This window comes from Thamnophis sirtalis, unplaced genomic scaffold, assembly GCF_051295495.1.
Source record: "Thamnophis sirtalis isolate CommonGarterSnake01/CBP01778 unplaced genomic scaffold, rThaSir2_p1.2 scaffold_13, whole genome shotgun sequence".
In the NCBI taxonomy this organism is placed as follows: domain Eukaryota; kingdom Metazoa; phylum Chordata; class Lepidosauria; order Squamata; family Natricidae; genus Thamnophis; species Thamnophis sirtalis.
The window spans coordinates 30,269,151-30,285,555 of NW_028261393.1; the positions used below are offsets into that span (position 1 = coordinate 30,269,151).

The 16,405-nt window shown below is 47.9% G+C and overlaps 1 protein-coding gene across 1 annotated transcript; it reads left to right on the forward strand.

The window, feature by feature from the left end:
- Nucleotides 1-2,392: 2,392 nt before the first annotated feature.
- Nucleotides 2,393-16,004, forward strand: AZIN2 (antizyme inhibitor 2). Its single transcript, XM_087728315.1, has 9 exons — nucleotides 2,393-2,491; nucleotides 2,930-3,103; nucleotides 5,022-5,194; nucleotides 9,971-10,105; nucleotides 10,612-10,777; nucleotides 12,118-12,280; nucleotides 13,411-13,523; nucleotides 14,635-14,849; nucleotides 15,644-16,004. The coding sequence occupies exons 1-9, from the start codon at nucleotides 2,393-2,395 to the stop codon at nucleotides 15,786-15,788; spliced, it is 1,383 nt and encodes a 460-aa protein (XP_087584441.1). The 3' UTR covers nucleotides 15,789-16,004.
- Nucleotides 16,005-16,405: the final 401 nt, after the last annotated feature.

The following is a 16,405-nucleotide window of genomic DNA, read 5'->3' on the forward strand; positions in this document are numbered from 1 at the left end:
AGCTGAAGATTAGCTGGTGCTGCTTTGCATGGTGTAGGCTTTGGAGGAGGAGGAGGAGGAGGAGCCACTGCCAAAGCCTATATTTACTCTTGGGAGACCCATGGGCAAAATCCGTTTAAATGCTTTTTAAGGTGGGTGGGAGGGAGGGAGGAAAGGGCTGGAGGAGGATGCCTGGGGGAGGACTTGGGCAGTGGATTAGGAGAGAGGGAGCTTGCAGGGTTCTGATCCTCCTGCCCATCTCCTGTCTGCAGAGACCTCGGATCCCCAGCAGCAACTGCGCCTCGGGGTGTTGCAGAAGCTCAGAGTTCACCGGAGAACCCCCCTGGCATTACACCTAGCCCCCTGGGAAGGAGGAAGGCTTCGGGACGGTGAGGTCACCACCACCACCACCCCCCGGGCAAGGACTGGTGGGGGGTGAAGGGAGGGGAGCATGGAAAGAAGCCAGGAGCAGGGGAGGTCTGCTCCCTCTTCCCTGCCCCATTAAGTGCTTCAATATGGGTTAACGCCCCTCCCCTTCTCTGTCTGACATGTGGGGATAGGAGGGAGGCAGAGTGAGAATCTCACAAAAGCTCATTTCTTCAAAAGAAATTTCATCCGTATTGAAAGGACAGTAAAGATGCACACAGACAAATATAAACATGCACTTTCTCAGATAACTTTCATCCAATTTGTTACCCCATTTAAATTGCTACTAAGTTTTCTTCGTCCAGGCTTGGAATGGGTAGGAGCCGGAGGGCGAATGGCCTGGGCATTTCCAGGGCTGGTCTGGGAGCAGGATTTCTCCTCTGAATGAACTGAGGCTGGATGAGACTCAGAGGTTCCTTCTTTCTCTTTGCGAATCCCTTCCTGGCCCTGCAATCCCAAATTCTCTCCTCAACTATGCAGCTCCTCTCCCTGTCAGGGGCTCCTCCGATGCTTCCCAAGACAGGAAGCAAGCAGGGCAGGGATCTTTCTTTCTTTCTTTCCCCCTTTCTTTCTTTGCATCTGCTGGAGCAAAAACCAGGAAATCAGAATCAACGTCCTTCCTTCTAGAAGATTTTCTAAACCCTCCCTTGGGTGACCATTGATTTATATTTTTTATTTTATTTTATTTGTATCCCCTCTTCTTTATTATTTTTTTATAACTAAATCAAGAGGGCAAACATATCCAACACTCTTCCTCCTCCCACTTTCCCCACAACAACAACCCTGTGAGCGAGAGACTGGCCCAAAGTCCTGTCCAATAGTTCATCAGTAAAAATAGGTACACACACACACACACACACACACACACCAGGACTACAGGCATTCTTACTCCAGAGCCACATTCTAAGTTACCCTCACACTTTATCACTTCACTAAGAGTTCTTCCTCAATTGTCCATAACCCTTTATTTTACCCACATTAAGCAGAAACAAGAGAAGGCGGCTTCTCAGCAATTACTGTGTCCCAAAGGCCGCAAGTGAGTTTTAATGGTAGTTGGGTGCCATGGGAAGAGTTGTGCATTTGCCCAGTGGCTACCAGAGGACACAGGGCTAGAGATGAAGCCCTTAAACCTGAGGACAAACCTGGGATGTTGCTTTCTGCACAGACACTCCTTTTGTCTGCAATTAAAACTTTTTCCCACCCCATTATCTTCTCCTAAGAAGCTTCTGAAGCAAAGTGACTGACTTTAGTGGGCCAACAGGGCTCGTTGTCAGCCCTGCCATCCAACCTAAGAAAGCTCTGTTAAACAAAAGGGCAGGCAATGTGCAAACCGTTCGGTCACATTTATCCTCTTTATAAGTGTGGGAGAAAGCAGCACGCTGGCATTTTGCATTCAGCAAGCAAGACAAAGTTGTCACTATCTAGATCTGATCAGAGAACAAAAAAGCAGAGCAGAGGTTGCAAATGCACTGACCTAGTTTCAGGTCAGCCTCATCTGCTGCACCTGTAAAATCACAGTCTGCACCCAGGCATCATAGTAGTCACTGAAAGGTCCTTACCTGTACATGTAGATATGTTGATTGGGAACTTGGTAGCACCTTTTCCAATTAACTGATTTTATTAAAAAGTATAAGCTTTCAAAAACCCTCATCAAAGTAGTTGGCCAACAGAACTTCAGAATTTCTGGACACCTTTTCCAATCTGAAATATTTTGCCATCCTGTGCATCAGGTTGGAGAAAGAGATCTAAGAGCCTTTGGGATCTCCTGCCAGGTTCAGGAAGGGGAACCCTTTCTAATCTTCCTGTTTAAACCACCCGACACCTGGCAGAAGAGCCACTGGTGTGAAGTAGCTGTTTGCCATCTCAGATGGTTGAGAAGGAGCTTCCTGATGTTATCTCTTTCCCTCCACAGTGTGTTGCATACTTAAAAACTATCCCCCCCTACTGACGGAGGCTTTCAAAGAAAGATCCTCCTTTGGTGGTAACAATGACCAGGTACCTGGATGAATCGGATGTCATGATGGTGGAGGAGGGCTTCACCACTCGGGATCTCCTGGAGAGTCTCCTCCTCAAGGTTGCCCAGACGGTGAGGACCAAAAGACAGTTGGCTTTCCATGCATCAAGGATGGAGGGAGGGTTGGGGTGTGTAGATCATCCCAGGGTGCGGACTTCCCATTGGCAAATGTGCCTGAGCCATTTGGGATAAAGGATAAGACTCCATAATGTGCACAGAATTCAGCTCTTCCATTGCAGAATTTGTGTAGCCAAAGTTAGTGAAACCCACCCCCTCCCAAAAGTGGAAGGAGAATCTTCTTCTCGGTTTTGCAGCTAGCTTGTGAGACTCCTAAGACAGGCCATGATGACCAAACTATCATCCATCTGGAGAGGGCCGAGGACCTGGGCATACAGTCTCTGAGGGGAAGCACTGTGACTCCAACCTTTACGGAGGTGGGGAGACCCCTGGAGAGCCGTGTGCAAAACCGATCCGTTTGCACTTGTGCTGATTGTGCTTCTTCCTCTCCAGGGCAGCCGAGAAGCCTTTTTTGTGGCAAATCTGGAGGACGTGGTGAAGAAACATGTGCGCCTGCTCAAGGCCCTGCCGCGGGTCAAGCCCCTCTACCCCTTGAAGTGCAACAGCAGCAGGGGCGTGGTGCAGATGCTGGCAGGGCTGGGGGCTGGATTCAGCTGCACCAACAAGGTGGGGTGGGATGGTCCCTGGAGACATGGGGGTGGGGAGGCTCCGGAGGAGGCAGGCAAAAAGGTCATACTGAACCACACCAGGACTGAAGAAACTCCCTTGTTGAGAAGCGAAATGTCTTCAAGGAAAAACAAAGGAAGCCCAGTTGCCTTTTCAAAAGAAGCCCCTTTGGGATGTCCTCCAGGTGCCCCACAGAAGAGGGGGAGAGGGTGCCGGTTCCCTTTCCAGCCCAGGCGGGGCGGGAAGTCCGGAGTTGTGGAGCTCTCCTGCAGCGGATCAACGCTTACGTCCAGGGAAAGAAAAGCAGATGTGAATGTTAGTCTCATCCTTCCAGGAATCTCGATGAGACAATCCGACTGCTGCCAGTCCTCGGTTTATAGCCGTTCGTTTAATAACTGTTTGAGATTACAACAGCACAGAAAAATGTAATGTATAGACCAGTCATCACACTTACAATTCTCACAGCCTCCTCACAGTCACAAGATCAGGATTTGGGGGCTCAGCAGCCAGCATGTATTTATGACCGTCGCAGTGCCTAGGATCACCTGATTACCATTTGCCACAAAGTAAATGGGGCAGCTGGATTCGTGTGATTCACTTAATGGCAGTGATTTGCTTATCTGGCTCAAAACATCCGGCACGGCCTCCTTAAAACCACCGCCTCACTCAGCAATGGAAAGCCTGATCCCAGTTGTGGCTGTAATTCGAGGACTTCCAGTCAGGGTCACATTGCAGGTAGAAACTGGTCCCTCTCTGCTTATGAGGAACCTCTTCCCCAATCAGAGTTCCAAGCAGATCTGATAATACTACAGCTGGAGAACCTCTTGCACTTGGATTTAGGCACTTCAGTAACCTGGGATAGAAGGGGGGAGGCTTTAAGATGAATGCCTAGAAGGCATATTGTGTCTTTTGAGAATGAATCCGTTCTGCCTCCTGGGATCTAATGACAGCAGCTCATAGCCACAAGAGTTCTCTCTAACCTTGGAAGGTGACTGTGGACTGCAAATCCTCCAGACATCACCTCCCCAAAGGCTTTGCAAACTGTTCCTGAAATGTTTCCTTTAAGAAAAGGCTCCATATGCATCAGTGAGATGTATGTGGGTTTTTTTAAAAAAGGGTTGAAAGATCAGTGTGCCAAGAAAGATCTCGGGAGGCAAAAACAACAACAAAAAACCCGATGGTAATTAAGATGGAAGTTGAATTGAATTTGCCAAGTGTGATTAGACACACAAGCAATTTGTCTTTGGCGCAAAAGCTCTTAGTGTGCATGCAAAGCAGCAAAATCATCATCATCATCATCATCATCATGCCAGTGAGAGGAAGAATAGAGAAGCTAACAAGGATAAACAATAATATTTCAGCCATGCTGCATGGGTAAATGTGCATAGATATTAGACAGGCTGAATTCAATCCATTCCATTAGTATCATCAGATCTGCTGATTGGAGAAGAAGCTCATCAGAAGCAGGGAGGGACCAGTTTCTACCTGCAAAGTGACCCTGACTGGAAGGCATTACAGGTATTCCTCAACCTATGACCGCAACTGGGATCAGACTTTCCACTGCTGAGCAAGCTGGTGGTTTTAAATGGGCCACGGTGGATTTTTTGACCTTTTTGTCATGGTAGTTAAGTGAGTCACAGCTGCCCCACTGATTAAGTGCCCATGTCACAGCTGCCCTATTTGGGTGGATAATAGAGCCAAGCAAGCCGAGAGACTTCCCAGAAGGAAACGCGTGCAGTGAGAACACCGGGAAAGAAAAGAAAAGACCTGAACCCTTGACAATTGACTCTCCCCAGTGGGGTTTCACAGGATGCAGGAGTTTGGGGGTCAGTGCCTGGTGTTGGTATCAGCCCCATCACCCCCAGCCCCAAGTTCAGATGACCAAGTCTCTTTACCTTCTCTGGTTGTCACTCCCCAGACAGAGATGGCCCTGGTGAAGAGCACTGGAGTTCCACCGGAGAGAGTCGTCTGCACCAGCGCCTGCAAACAGGTCTCCCTGATCCGATATGCGGCCAGCCAAGGGGTACAGCTGATGACTTTTGACAATGAAGTAGAGCTTGGGAAAGTCGCACGGAGTTTCCCGTCTGCCAGGTAGGCCAGCGGCACCTGGACACATTATACCGGAAGAGGTGGCTACAAAACCTGGGGGAGAAATCTTGTCAGTCATAACTGGGTACCAAACTTGAAGAGCTCAAGAGCTGTTGGCCTCCTAGAAAGAGTTTATTCCTCCTGGTTATCTTAACTCAAGAAGCCGGGAGCCTTCTACAAATAGTCTCTTCCAATAAGCCCATTTTCTATTCAGTTCAAGGAAAAGATACTGTGAATTAGAGCACTGAAGCTCACAGTGGAAAGATTTAGGACCTCCCGCCATCTTTGCCACTGAATGGTTCAGCATGTAGGTAACTGGATTAATTAATTAAACCAGGGTTTAGTTAGCCATGGGGAATGATGTTGTTTCAACACAACCAGGTATTTCATTAGATTAAAGTTGGAATGTACCTTGGAGGTCTTCTAGTCCAGCCCCCTGCTCAAGCAAGAGAACACATACCATATTTTGAAATTCTCACAGTACAAACTCAGTTTCCTTCCTCTGCCTTTTGACATAGTGCGAACAATTACAAATATGTAGTAATTCATTCTTCCCTTACTTGTTTCTTCTCTGGAATCCCATTGTCTCCTGTCAAGCTGGGACTGATGAGAATGGGTGGGGAAGATTCTGCATTTGCAAATGGGCTTTCCATGGTCCAAGGGTAGCTCAGCCTGTATTCTGGGGGCAGCACCATGCACTAAACCACCATAATCTGGGCTGAGTTCACCCAATATTAAATGTGGTTGACCAATTGATGGACCAGCAGGTCACCTAAGCACAACTTGGGAAGGTGCACATTAATCACCAAATTAAATCAGTGAATAAAATTCAGAATTAAATCAGAAGAGAGATTTTCTGGGTAGATTTGCACACGTTTAACTTCATTACTGAATTACCCATTTTCAAGGTTCACACATGGTTTCCATCAACAGTAAACTAAAACTGGATTTGCAAAACACATTAAACCTGAAAAATACTAAGCAACATTAAAACTAATAAGATTTAGCATTATGATGTTAATGATGAGGCTTTAGCTGTGCCTCATCATTAGGGCCATTTCTTCTTCCTCAAAGGACAGTGTAACTCCCATTTTGCATAGGATCACACCCCAAAAGAGGAACTGGGCATTCAGGCATGTCTTGGGACATTTTTGTAGTCAGTGGCCTTTTTTATTTTCTTTTTTTTTCTTCTTCATAAAGATCTTTTATGCAATTTCCATTTATTCAAGCCACACAGACCTTCGTGGCTTTCTTTTCTTTCTAACTGGAGGGCTCTTTCTCTGACTGGCCATGGCATTCTATTATTGGCCCCTCCTCAACAATTCTTCCGGCAAGTCCCCTAGCCTCCCACTCTTTCTGTCCTTCTTCTCTGAAATTTGAGCCCAATTAACATACGTTTTATATGCTATTCCACAAGTTCAGAGATGCCTTTCCTGGCCCCCCTTTTTGTCTTCTGTATTTTATTTATTTATTTTTACCCTAATGTCATCTGCAGAGTGACCAATGAAGATCATATTGACCATTCTCTTACTTTCTTCAAGCTCAGGATCTAATGTGGTATTTTGCCTAAAGGTTTGATAAATGCATTCTAGGATTTCCCCTGGATTTTCATCCTGTTTCTGTTGAATTTAATGACCTTCTCTAAATTCTTAACTTTTGTTGAATCCTACCAAAACTAAGGTCCAATAGTTTTTCAGCTGAATGGACTAGGTTCCCAATCTGGTTCCTTCAGTAACCATGTTCAGTCTGGATTTTTTTTTTCACGATCCTTCTGCAAAGGCTTATTCATGGTTACCTTCACCAGCCTTCTTTTCTCTGGGGTTAATAAAATTTCCATCAGACTTTGTATGTCAACTCAAGCAGACTGGTGAGTTCAGAAAAATGGATGCAAAAAGGACATGCATCTCATTTGGATTTTCTCTATAAGCAGGAATTCGATTTTTCCAATTATATAAATCAGCCATTGAGAATGGAGCATATCCACACTTTACGTAGCTCCCCTTCAGTTTCTGGCAATAAAATTTTCCTTACGGGCAATTTGATTTTTTGTCTCAACTGCTCCCTTGGACCAGGTTTGTGGTCCACTTGATCTGTCCCTTCAGTAACCTTTTTGGTTTCCTTCCTCCTGGCCCCACCTAATGGGACCGTTCGTTCATTCTAACCAATATCTGATTCCACTTTTTGTCTCCCTGGGTTTCCTACCCTTTCAGTGTCAACCACTTCATGTTATGGCTACGCTGGTGGAGGGCACTAATGTCAGAGACACACACTCTCTTTCTCTTTTTAAACACTTAAACACATCAACAAAGACAAACATCAAGCTAAAACAGCCCAAGAACTAAATGTTTCGTTGAGACTCTCTTTCCCCCCCTTTTTTTTTTCTTATCTATGTCTCTTTTGTGGATTCATACAATGGTTTGACTAGGAGGGCAAAATTCAGTATCCATATTCTACAATACCCTGCTACAACCAAAAACCCTCATAATTGTCTCCTATTAGTTGGTTTTGTCGTTCAATCAAATCATTAAATTTTTCAACACCACTATTCTGTGAGGAATAGACAGCATGAAGTTTCCACTTAATTCCAAAAGCCTAGGAAACAGTTTGTGTCACCTGAGCTGTGAAGTATGGGTTCACATGCTTCAGGAACAAAATGAACAGGTAAAATCATTTAAACACACAATAACTACAATGATGAAACTTTTCTCGTGTCCTTTTGGATTGGTTTCAATTACCTTGAGGGTGCAAAAAGACTTAGACACACCTAAGAATTTCAACAGACAGTACATCAAATTAATCACATCCAATTACCTAGGTCTTCCCATTCAATAGGCTTTACCTTTTTATTACCTGCTAAATTTCTACTTTTGCTCAAAGTTATGCCCGATGTTCTATCTCCTTATGCACTAGATTGTTAATACCTGTCTCTGCCCTGGGGTGTTCCGTTTCTAATTTTGGATCTACCAGCGGTGCTGGCTAATTTTTTAAAGATCCAAATTCTTGATCTCCCAGCCCGCGCTGGCATATTTTTAAAGATCAAGATGTATGGAGACTTTCATAAACACATCATTTGCATCTGGGTGGGGCTCTTGATTCATCTCATGGTGGCCAGAATCTGAGGCCCTACAGAAAGGCACCCCAAATCTTGGCACAATGTCTTTTAGTACACACAAAACCAAGTGATCTCTAAATCCCAATTTCTGGGAATATTGTGGGGAAATCTATTTGCCACACAGCACCTAGGAGCCCTGTAGAAGGACTTCCAAAGGAAGTTTCCATCCTGTCTTTGGGTTGTTGTTTTTTCCCCCACAATTGAGACAGGCTGCAGCAACCTGATTAACAACAGCATATGTGTCTCTAACTACCGATCCTGCAAACAACCTCCTTAAGGCTTGTGCAATGGGGGTGAGGATAATTTCTCTGCCAGAGACTTTACTAAAAACTTTCTGAAAGTATTTTTCAACATGTATTGGAGGGGCGTTCGAGGAACGCTCCCCACCCTCCCATGTTCTATTTCTAACACACTTTTTCTAACCTGCGGCCCCGGAGCTCACGGCCACCAACAGGAACTGCAGCAGATTAACGTCCCACACAAACCTAGAGCCTCATTAGGATATGCCGGTTCCATTTGGAAGGGACGCTATCCTGGGCTCAGGGGGGTGATCGGGTCCCCTCTTCCACTCCTAACCAAGTAGGTCTACAATTCTTTTGATACTTGCCTGCAGGCGTCTTCTTTCTCAGCCGGTGTAATTTTTATTAACTTGTCCTGTCCCTGGTCAGATTCTTGGATCAGTGGTGTCCTCTGGATGCCCAAGAAAGGTCATCAGCCTTCTTCCAGAGAAAGGTCTCTGTGGCACCTGAAGATGGGCGAGATGGCCTCGATGGGGCACTGGTCGGTCCGTTCTGTCCTCAGTGAAATATCACTCTAACTCCTGGCTGGCTCGCCAGAATATGTTGCAGAAAATGACAGGCGTTAGACTTCTCAGGATACAGGAAAAGTTTATTTGGCAGCCAGGTTCAGAAAGTAGCCCATGGCTAGCATTGCAAGTTTTGAACAACCTTCATTATCGAAGCACGCATTCTTATACATTCTCAAAGACAGCGTAACACGGAAACACTTAACTCATTTCTTAGTGGTTACCTTGAGGAGAAAGCCTTATAAGGAGATGGGGTCTGTCTTCTCCTTTTGTTATGGAGTACGTGTCATTAACGAACTTTAATTGAACCTTGGACATAGGTTTTGACATAGGTTTTGACATAGGTTTTGACATAGGGACATCGGCTTAGAACATCTTGTGGTTAGGCACTGGCTTCCTGTTCTTTTGCAAGCTCCAACTCTGTCTATGTGGCTTTTAATATAGAAGTAAAGAGGCCCTGAGAGGCTGTCCAGCCTGACCCAGTAGGTTTCACACAATATCCAAATCTCACTTTACGTCCTACTTTATCGGAGGGATTCAGCAGGCTCTGACCAGTTCTGGAGAACCGGTAGCGGAAATTTTGAGTAGTTTGGAGAACCAGCAAATACCACCTCTGATTTGTCCCACCCCCATCTATTCTCTGCCTCTCGAATCCCAGCTGATTGGGAAGAAATGGGGATTTTGCAGTATCCTCCCCCTGCCACGCCCACCAAGCCATGCCCACACAACCGGTAGTGAAAAAATTTGAATCCCACCAGTGGGCTGTACAATGACCTCATGATGCATAGTTGCATCCTGAAAATAGAAGGTAAAGCATAGTTGTTAGCTGTCACCAAACAGGCCTTTTCTTCCCATTCCCCAGAATGATTCTGCAGCTGGCCACGGATGACTCCAGGAGCGCCAATCATCTGAGTGTGAAATTTGGTGCCACCCTTAAAATCTGCCGACATCTCCTCGAGATTGCCAAGCAGATGAACATCGAGGTGGTGGGCATCAGGTAGGGGCAGAGATCCTTTTCTCATGCCAGTTGCCAACTCTCCCTGGTCCCTCCTCTCTACACTCAGTCCTTTCTCCCAATGGCCCCTCTTCCTTCACTTTTTGCTGGAGGTCTCGGTGCCTTTGATTGTTGGGCTAGCAATAGCTGGTTAAAAGACTGAGCACAGGGCAGCACCCAGAAACACTTGATGGCACCTTCTGTGAAGACTTTGTGTTGAAGGGGACACATATAGTAGAATACTCAGGAGGAAACATGGGAGAACCATGGGAGAACCATGTTCCATGGGGCTTTTCTCTGACTGAAGAAAGAAAACCATGGACATGTCTGTGGTGAGGACCCCTAATTGGGGCCAAGCAATACCTGGGAGCAAGCAATACCTGGGTATACCCATAGAAGTGGCCACCCACAGGCAGAGGTCAATGTTAGCCATGCGCCCCACAATTTCTCTGAGTAAAGTCTTCTAGATATACTGTGTTCACAAGTAATTTATCTGCTTTCTTTCCTAGTTTTCACATTGGAAGCAGCTGCACTGACCCTCAGATCTTCACCCAATCCATAGCAGATGCTCGCCTGATCGTGGAAATGGCTGCAGAGCTGGGCTACAAGATTCGTCTCCTGGACATTGGAGGAGGACTTCCCTGTGCTGAAGAGTCAAGGAGGCACTTCGAAGAGGTAGGAGGCCTCATGCTGGAATCCTGCCTTGGGAGCACATTGAGGGAGTCCAAGGACCTCTCAGCCGGTCAAGAGTACCCGGGGCCTTTGATGTGGGTGGCCACACTCTAATTTCTGTTGAGTCAAGAATTGAATGGTGTGTGAAAAAAATCAAAATATTTGCTGAAGAATCAAAGGACGTGGCTCAAGTAGGTGGCACACTCAAATATCCATGTTTTGTGTCCTGCTTGTTGCTTCTCATTTCCTCTTTGCAGTCCAGAGGTTCGAGAACCTTCCAGCTATTCTAAAACCATTCATAGCCAGCACTGAGACAATTCTTCCCAAGAGGCCCAGATATGCTCTGCGTCAGTTTTCTTCCTTGGAGGTTGTTTCAGCCACTGAACGCATCCCATAAGTGGCACTTTGTTTGATGCACAAGCATCTCCACAGTGACCCTCTGAGGCTAAACTTTACTTTCATGGGGTTTTCTGCTGTGCTGCTCAGCCACCAGGCTTGGATCAAGTTATAAATAAATACCGATACAGATATAAATACAGATTAACAGTTGGAAGGGACCTTGTAGGTCATCTAGTCCAACCCCCTGCCCAAGCAGGAGACCCTACACCATTTCTGACAGATCGCAGTGCAGTCTTTTCTTGAAAGCCTCCAGTGATGAAGCTCCTACAACTTCCAAAGGCAACTTCTGTTCCATGGGTTGATGGTTCTCACTGTCAGAAATTTCCTCCTTAATTCCAGGTTGAATCTCTCCTTGGTCAGTTTCCATCCATTATTCCTTGTCTGGCCTTCAGGTGCCTTGGAGAATAGCTTGACCCCCTCCTCTCTGTGGCGGCCCCTCAAATATTGGAAGATGGCTATCCTGTCTCCCCTGGTCCTTCTCTTCCCTAGACTAGCCATGCTACTTCCTGCCATGCTAAGACTCTCAGCCATGACCAGGACCTTTCGAAATGGGATGAGACCCTTTGCAGTTACTGGGTGAATGTTTCTCTTTAAGAATCAACGGTGGCTGGGAGAGGGCAAGATTACATCAGAGATGGATGGATGGATGGATGGATGATAGAGTGGGTGGGTGGGTAGAAGAAGGAAAGAAGGAGCCGTCACTAGGTCCTTGCAGTGCGTGGAAGGGCTTCCATGCTTTGTGCCAGATGACATCCTGCTTAGGAGCTTCTCCCAGCTTACTTGCCAAAAGCTGCTATGAAAACAAAGCAACCAAAAGGTGTCTGACTGCAGCCCAAGCTGCCTCTTTTCCCAACCGCTGCAAAGTCCAGGCAGGCCTTTGGGTGCCTGTGCGTATAATGGCGTGGTTTCCTCTCTTCTCCCTCCCACCCACCGGACTCTTTCAGACAGCAGCTGTGATCAACTCTGCCTTGGACCTCTACTTCCCTGAAGGCTGTGGGGTTGAGATCCTTGCTGAGCTGGGGCGCTACTACGTGCATTCGGCCTTTACCTTGGTGGTTAATGTCATTGCCAAGAAGGAAGTTCCTCTGGACCAGCTGGGCTCAGACGGTAGGTCCAGAGCGGACTTTCTCCCTCCCAGGGACCCTCCATCCTGGTTTACAGCCAGCAACTGGGGGCATAGAATACCCAAGGCTAGGAGAAGCAAGCCACACCCTGAGTGGACATGGTGTGAATCCCCCCCAAACATGCTGCCCAGAGGGGGCATTCAGCCAATTCTGACAGGTTCTGGAGAACTGGTAGCAGAGAGTTTGAGAGTGGGGAGCAATTTCAAAAAATTTTGGAACCTCTTCTGTAGGTGTGGCCTGCTTTCCGGCTCCACTGCTGGAACCTCTTCTAACCAGTTCGTAGATTTGACCCGCTTTAAGCATTTTTCTTGTGGCCTTTGTTTTGGGGAAGGAGGGGCCAAATGGGCACCACCTATGCTTTGGCTCCCTAGCCCAGTGCCCACTTAACCTTAGGCTAAAGCCAGGCCCAGCATCAGAGGTGGGATTCTACCACTTCGGACCGGTTTGCCTGAACCAGTAGTGGAAATCATGGGTAGCCCATCCCCCTGCCCCGGTTCTATGGCATCCCATTTAGGGTCCTTTTTAGTGAAAAGCACATATGCGGAAGGCTTAGCGCATGTGTGGAGGTGGCATGTGCGAGCAAAGGGAGTGCACACGTGCGCTCACATATGCAAACTGGTAGGGAAGGGAAGTCAATACCAGCCCTGCCCTACGTGGGCACTTTTGCATGTCTGTAAATACCAGCTCAGCTCTGTTCTGGACTAGCTTCAGCTTCCAAGTCAGTTCCAGGTGGAGGCAGAAATGACCCTGGGTGCAATTTCATTGGCGCAAGGTCTTCCCCACCACGGCTGCCTTTGCCCAGCTCTTTATCCCCCAGCTTGCCTTGCAAAGGAGGGCTACTGCTTTTCTCCTTTGGAGCACAGAGACCTCCCCACACCCAGCCAAAGGGTGGCCCAATTCTGGCTGGGCAGGGAAGTGCAATTCTGAATTTGCACTCTGCCAGTCCAGAGTGGGAGGGCCGGGTGTCCAGGTTCCCACAAGTGGGAGGGCCTGAGACTCGAGAATGAAGCCCCCCACCCACCCATCCACCTTGCAGAATCCACCTGTCTGGGGTCTTCCCATCCTCTGTCTCCCAAGGTCTCCCTGACTGTGGCTGCCCTTTGGTCTCCTCAGAGGAAGATGCTGAGGGCAAGAAGAGCTTTGTCTACCACATTAACGATGGCGTCTACGGCTCTCTTGGCTCGGTCATCTTCAGCAACATCTGCCCCGTCCCCATTCTGCCTAAGGTAAGGAGAGGCCATAACTCAGCCAGGGACAGAAATCCCTCTTTTGCTCACGAAGGGCAGCCTGAGGGCCAAAGCACCAGAGAAGGACCTGAAGTCCGGTTCCCACCCACTTGGGTGCTCCAGGGCTCCCACCCTGCCTCCTGCGTCCTGCCTCTGCCAGAGGTCGTGGTGGTGGTGGCTTTCCCCTTCTGGGACACCCCATTTCCTTCTTTCTCCTGACTGTGCACCAGCAGGTCAGTGGCCTGGGCTTTCGGTTCAGTGCGGGTCACACAAGGAAGGCCGCTATGATGTTCTGGGGAGGACGCGGGGCTGGGATCCAAGAGGCATCGGCTCAGTTCCCCACCCCCAACTTCAGTGGGTGACTTTGGGCCCCCTCTCTTTCTTCAGGTTGGGCTTGTGGGGATGAAATGAGTGGGGTCCCCCTGGAATCTGAACTCTTTCTTGGAGCTGTTGACTTGGAAGGCTCTGCCTTGATTGGCAGTCGTTTTCCTGCGGAGCCGCCGAAGCATCCAAAGGGACAGTAGCTAACCTTACAATACTGGAAATTGTCTGCCACAGACATTCTGAATACCTAAGAATATATAAAAGTTCTGCAAATAGGATTTAGGATTCTGAGAATTTATAAAATGTCTCAGAATACAATAGCCCTTGACTTACAACCATTCATTTAGTAACCATGCAGTTACATTGGCACTGAAAAAAATCACATGGCTCTTTTTCACACTTACAACCATTGCAGCACATGGTCAAAATTCAGACCTTTGGCAACTGATTCCTACTTATGATGGTCGCAGTGTTGCGTGTTCCCCTTTTGCGACCTTCTGACTAGTCAAGTCAATGGGAGAAGCCGGATTCGCTTAACAAGAGGGCTACTAACTTAACTGCAGTGATTTGCTTCATAACTGTGGCAAGAAAAATTGTGCAAAGCTTAATTAACAGCTATCTTGCTCAGCCGTGGAAATTTTGGACTCTGTTGTGGTCGTAAATCGAGGACTATACCTAGATGATGGCTGTACAGTCTTGGGAAAGTCAGCTGAAAGTTCCGCTTGAACTGTAGCTATGAGGATCCCAGAAGATCTGGCTGCTTACCGTCCTTTTCTCCTCTTTGCAGAAACCCCCACCAGATCTCCCTTTGCACAACAGCAGCTTCTGGGGACCAACTGGTGATGAGTTGGACCGAATTGCAGATGGCCTGGAACTGCCTGAGCTGCAGGTCGGGGACTGGCTGATCTTTGAGAACATGGGGGCCCACTCGGTGCTGGCCTCCTCCTCTTTCCAGGGATCTCCCCCAACCCCAATTCACTATGCTATGTCCAGAGTGGCCTGGTAAGATGGTTTTTGGAGTGGGAGGAAAGGGGGGGGGAGCACCTCCATTTCCACCCCACAAAGCCACCAATGATGAAATAGAAGCCACCAGGGACTAGAAAACCCTGGCCTGGATCTTGCTATGGCCCTGAAATTGCCAGAACCACTTTTGTTACAGGAGATCCCACAGAAGGCTGAAATAACTAAAGCATTCTAGCAATACTAGGATCCCTCCCCTCTTCTTTAAAAATGCAGAAGAATTACAGGCTACTTGCAGGGAGCCCAAGAGGCGACTGGGAGAAACCAGATAGAGAAGCCGTGGACACAACAGGCGCAGACGCCTGCATTGAGTCCAACAGCAGAGAAAGCATCAGAAGAGGCTCAGGCTGGCTCCCTTCCACGCCAGCCTCCTGAAGAGGGAGGAGAGGAGAGGGAAGCAAAGGAACAAAAACCACCAAGGAAGGTTTTCCTCCTGTCCCAGTAAAATGGAGTTCTAGCTGTTTCTGATCTGGTCCACTTCTCAGGCTGAAGCTGCGGTAACCTTACTTTTGAAACTCCTGTTGAGTCCCAGAGTGGGGAGGGTCCCCTGGCCCCATTCCAGGTGCTGAGCTGATGTCAGGTGCAAGCAACTAGAAAGGCTTTTGTGGACAGTCTGGAGCACCACCTCTCTTACAAGAATCTCACCCGCCTGACTGCACCCCTTTGGTGTGGGCCATCCAAGGCTTCAAGGAGCGGTCAGACTCTGCCGCTTTCTGCAGGGCAGGGTCTCCCTCCCAGCTAGAGATCTCATCCCTGCTGGCTCCTTTCTCCTTCAGGGAAGCCGTCCAGCTCCTCCAGGGGAAATCGCTGTATCTGGAAGAAGAGGATCGGGAGAGCACATGTGCCCCCCTCTCCTGTGGCTGGGAGATCACGGAAACCCTGTGTGTTGTCCCTATCTTCACTCCAGCAAGCATCATGTAAGCTGTGCCAGTCCTTCATCACGGGGGTGGGGTGGGGGCAGACCCCTCCCAGCAGAGCCCTGCCTTGTCCTCTCCTGCCTCGCCTCTTCCTCTTTTGTGTCAATGGCCGGCCTGCCTCTTGCAGATTCTGCCCTGAAGTCTGGTTTCTCCTCCTCCTTCTTCTTCCTTTCCAAGCAGTGTAGTTTTTAAGTATGCAACATAAATCCTGTTCCTCCTAGCCTGGTCTTGGTGTTGTTGGGGGCAAAGCCGGCAGAGGGATTTGTGGCCCCCTGCAGCCATGCAAAGTGGGAAGGGTGGCCACAGCAGCCCATCCTTCTACTTGCTTCCGAGTCAGATACTTCAGTGACTGCTCCGTCTGCACATTAGTACTTCGTTCCACTGGATGGAGTCTGATCTTCAGGAAGAGTTACTTTTGATGTGCCAAGACAACCTTGGCATTTAAAAGAGCAAGGGGGGATCTAGGCAGGTTCAAGGAATCCTGAGCACTTTGGCCCAGCCCTCACCCCACAAAAGATAAGATCAAATTGACATTTTTAATGTGTGGGAAGCCATGTGACTAGAGACCCGTCTTATCCACTATATTTAGCTAATATCATTTAAGTGAAAAGGAATCTCAGC

What these genes read in the sequence shown, in the direction of transcription:
- AZIN2 (XM_087728315.1), top strand. Translation starts at nt 2,393, where the DNA reads ATGACCAGGTACCTGGATGAATCGGATGTCATGATGGTGGAGGAGGGC. An exon ending in TCCTCAAGGTTGCCCAGACG is followed by an intron (nt 2,492 to 2,929) that starts GTGAGGACCAAA and finishes CTTCCTCTCCAG; the next exon opens with GGCAGCCGAGAAGCCTTTTT. An exon ending in CAAGGAGGCACTTCGAAGAG is followed by an intron (nt 10,778 to 12,117) that starts GTAGGAGGCCTC and finishes GGACTCTTTCAG; the next exon opens with ACAGCAGCTGTGATCAACTC.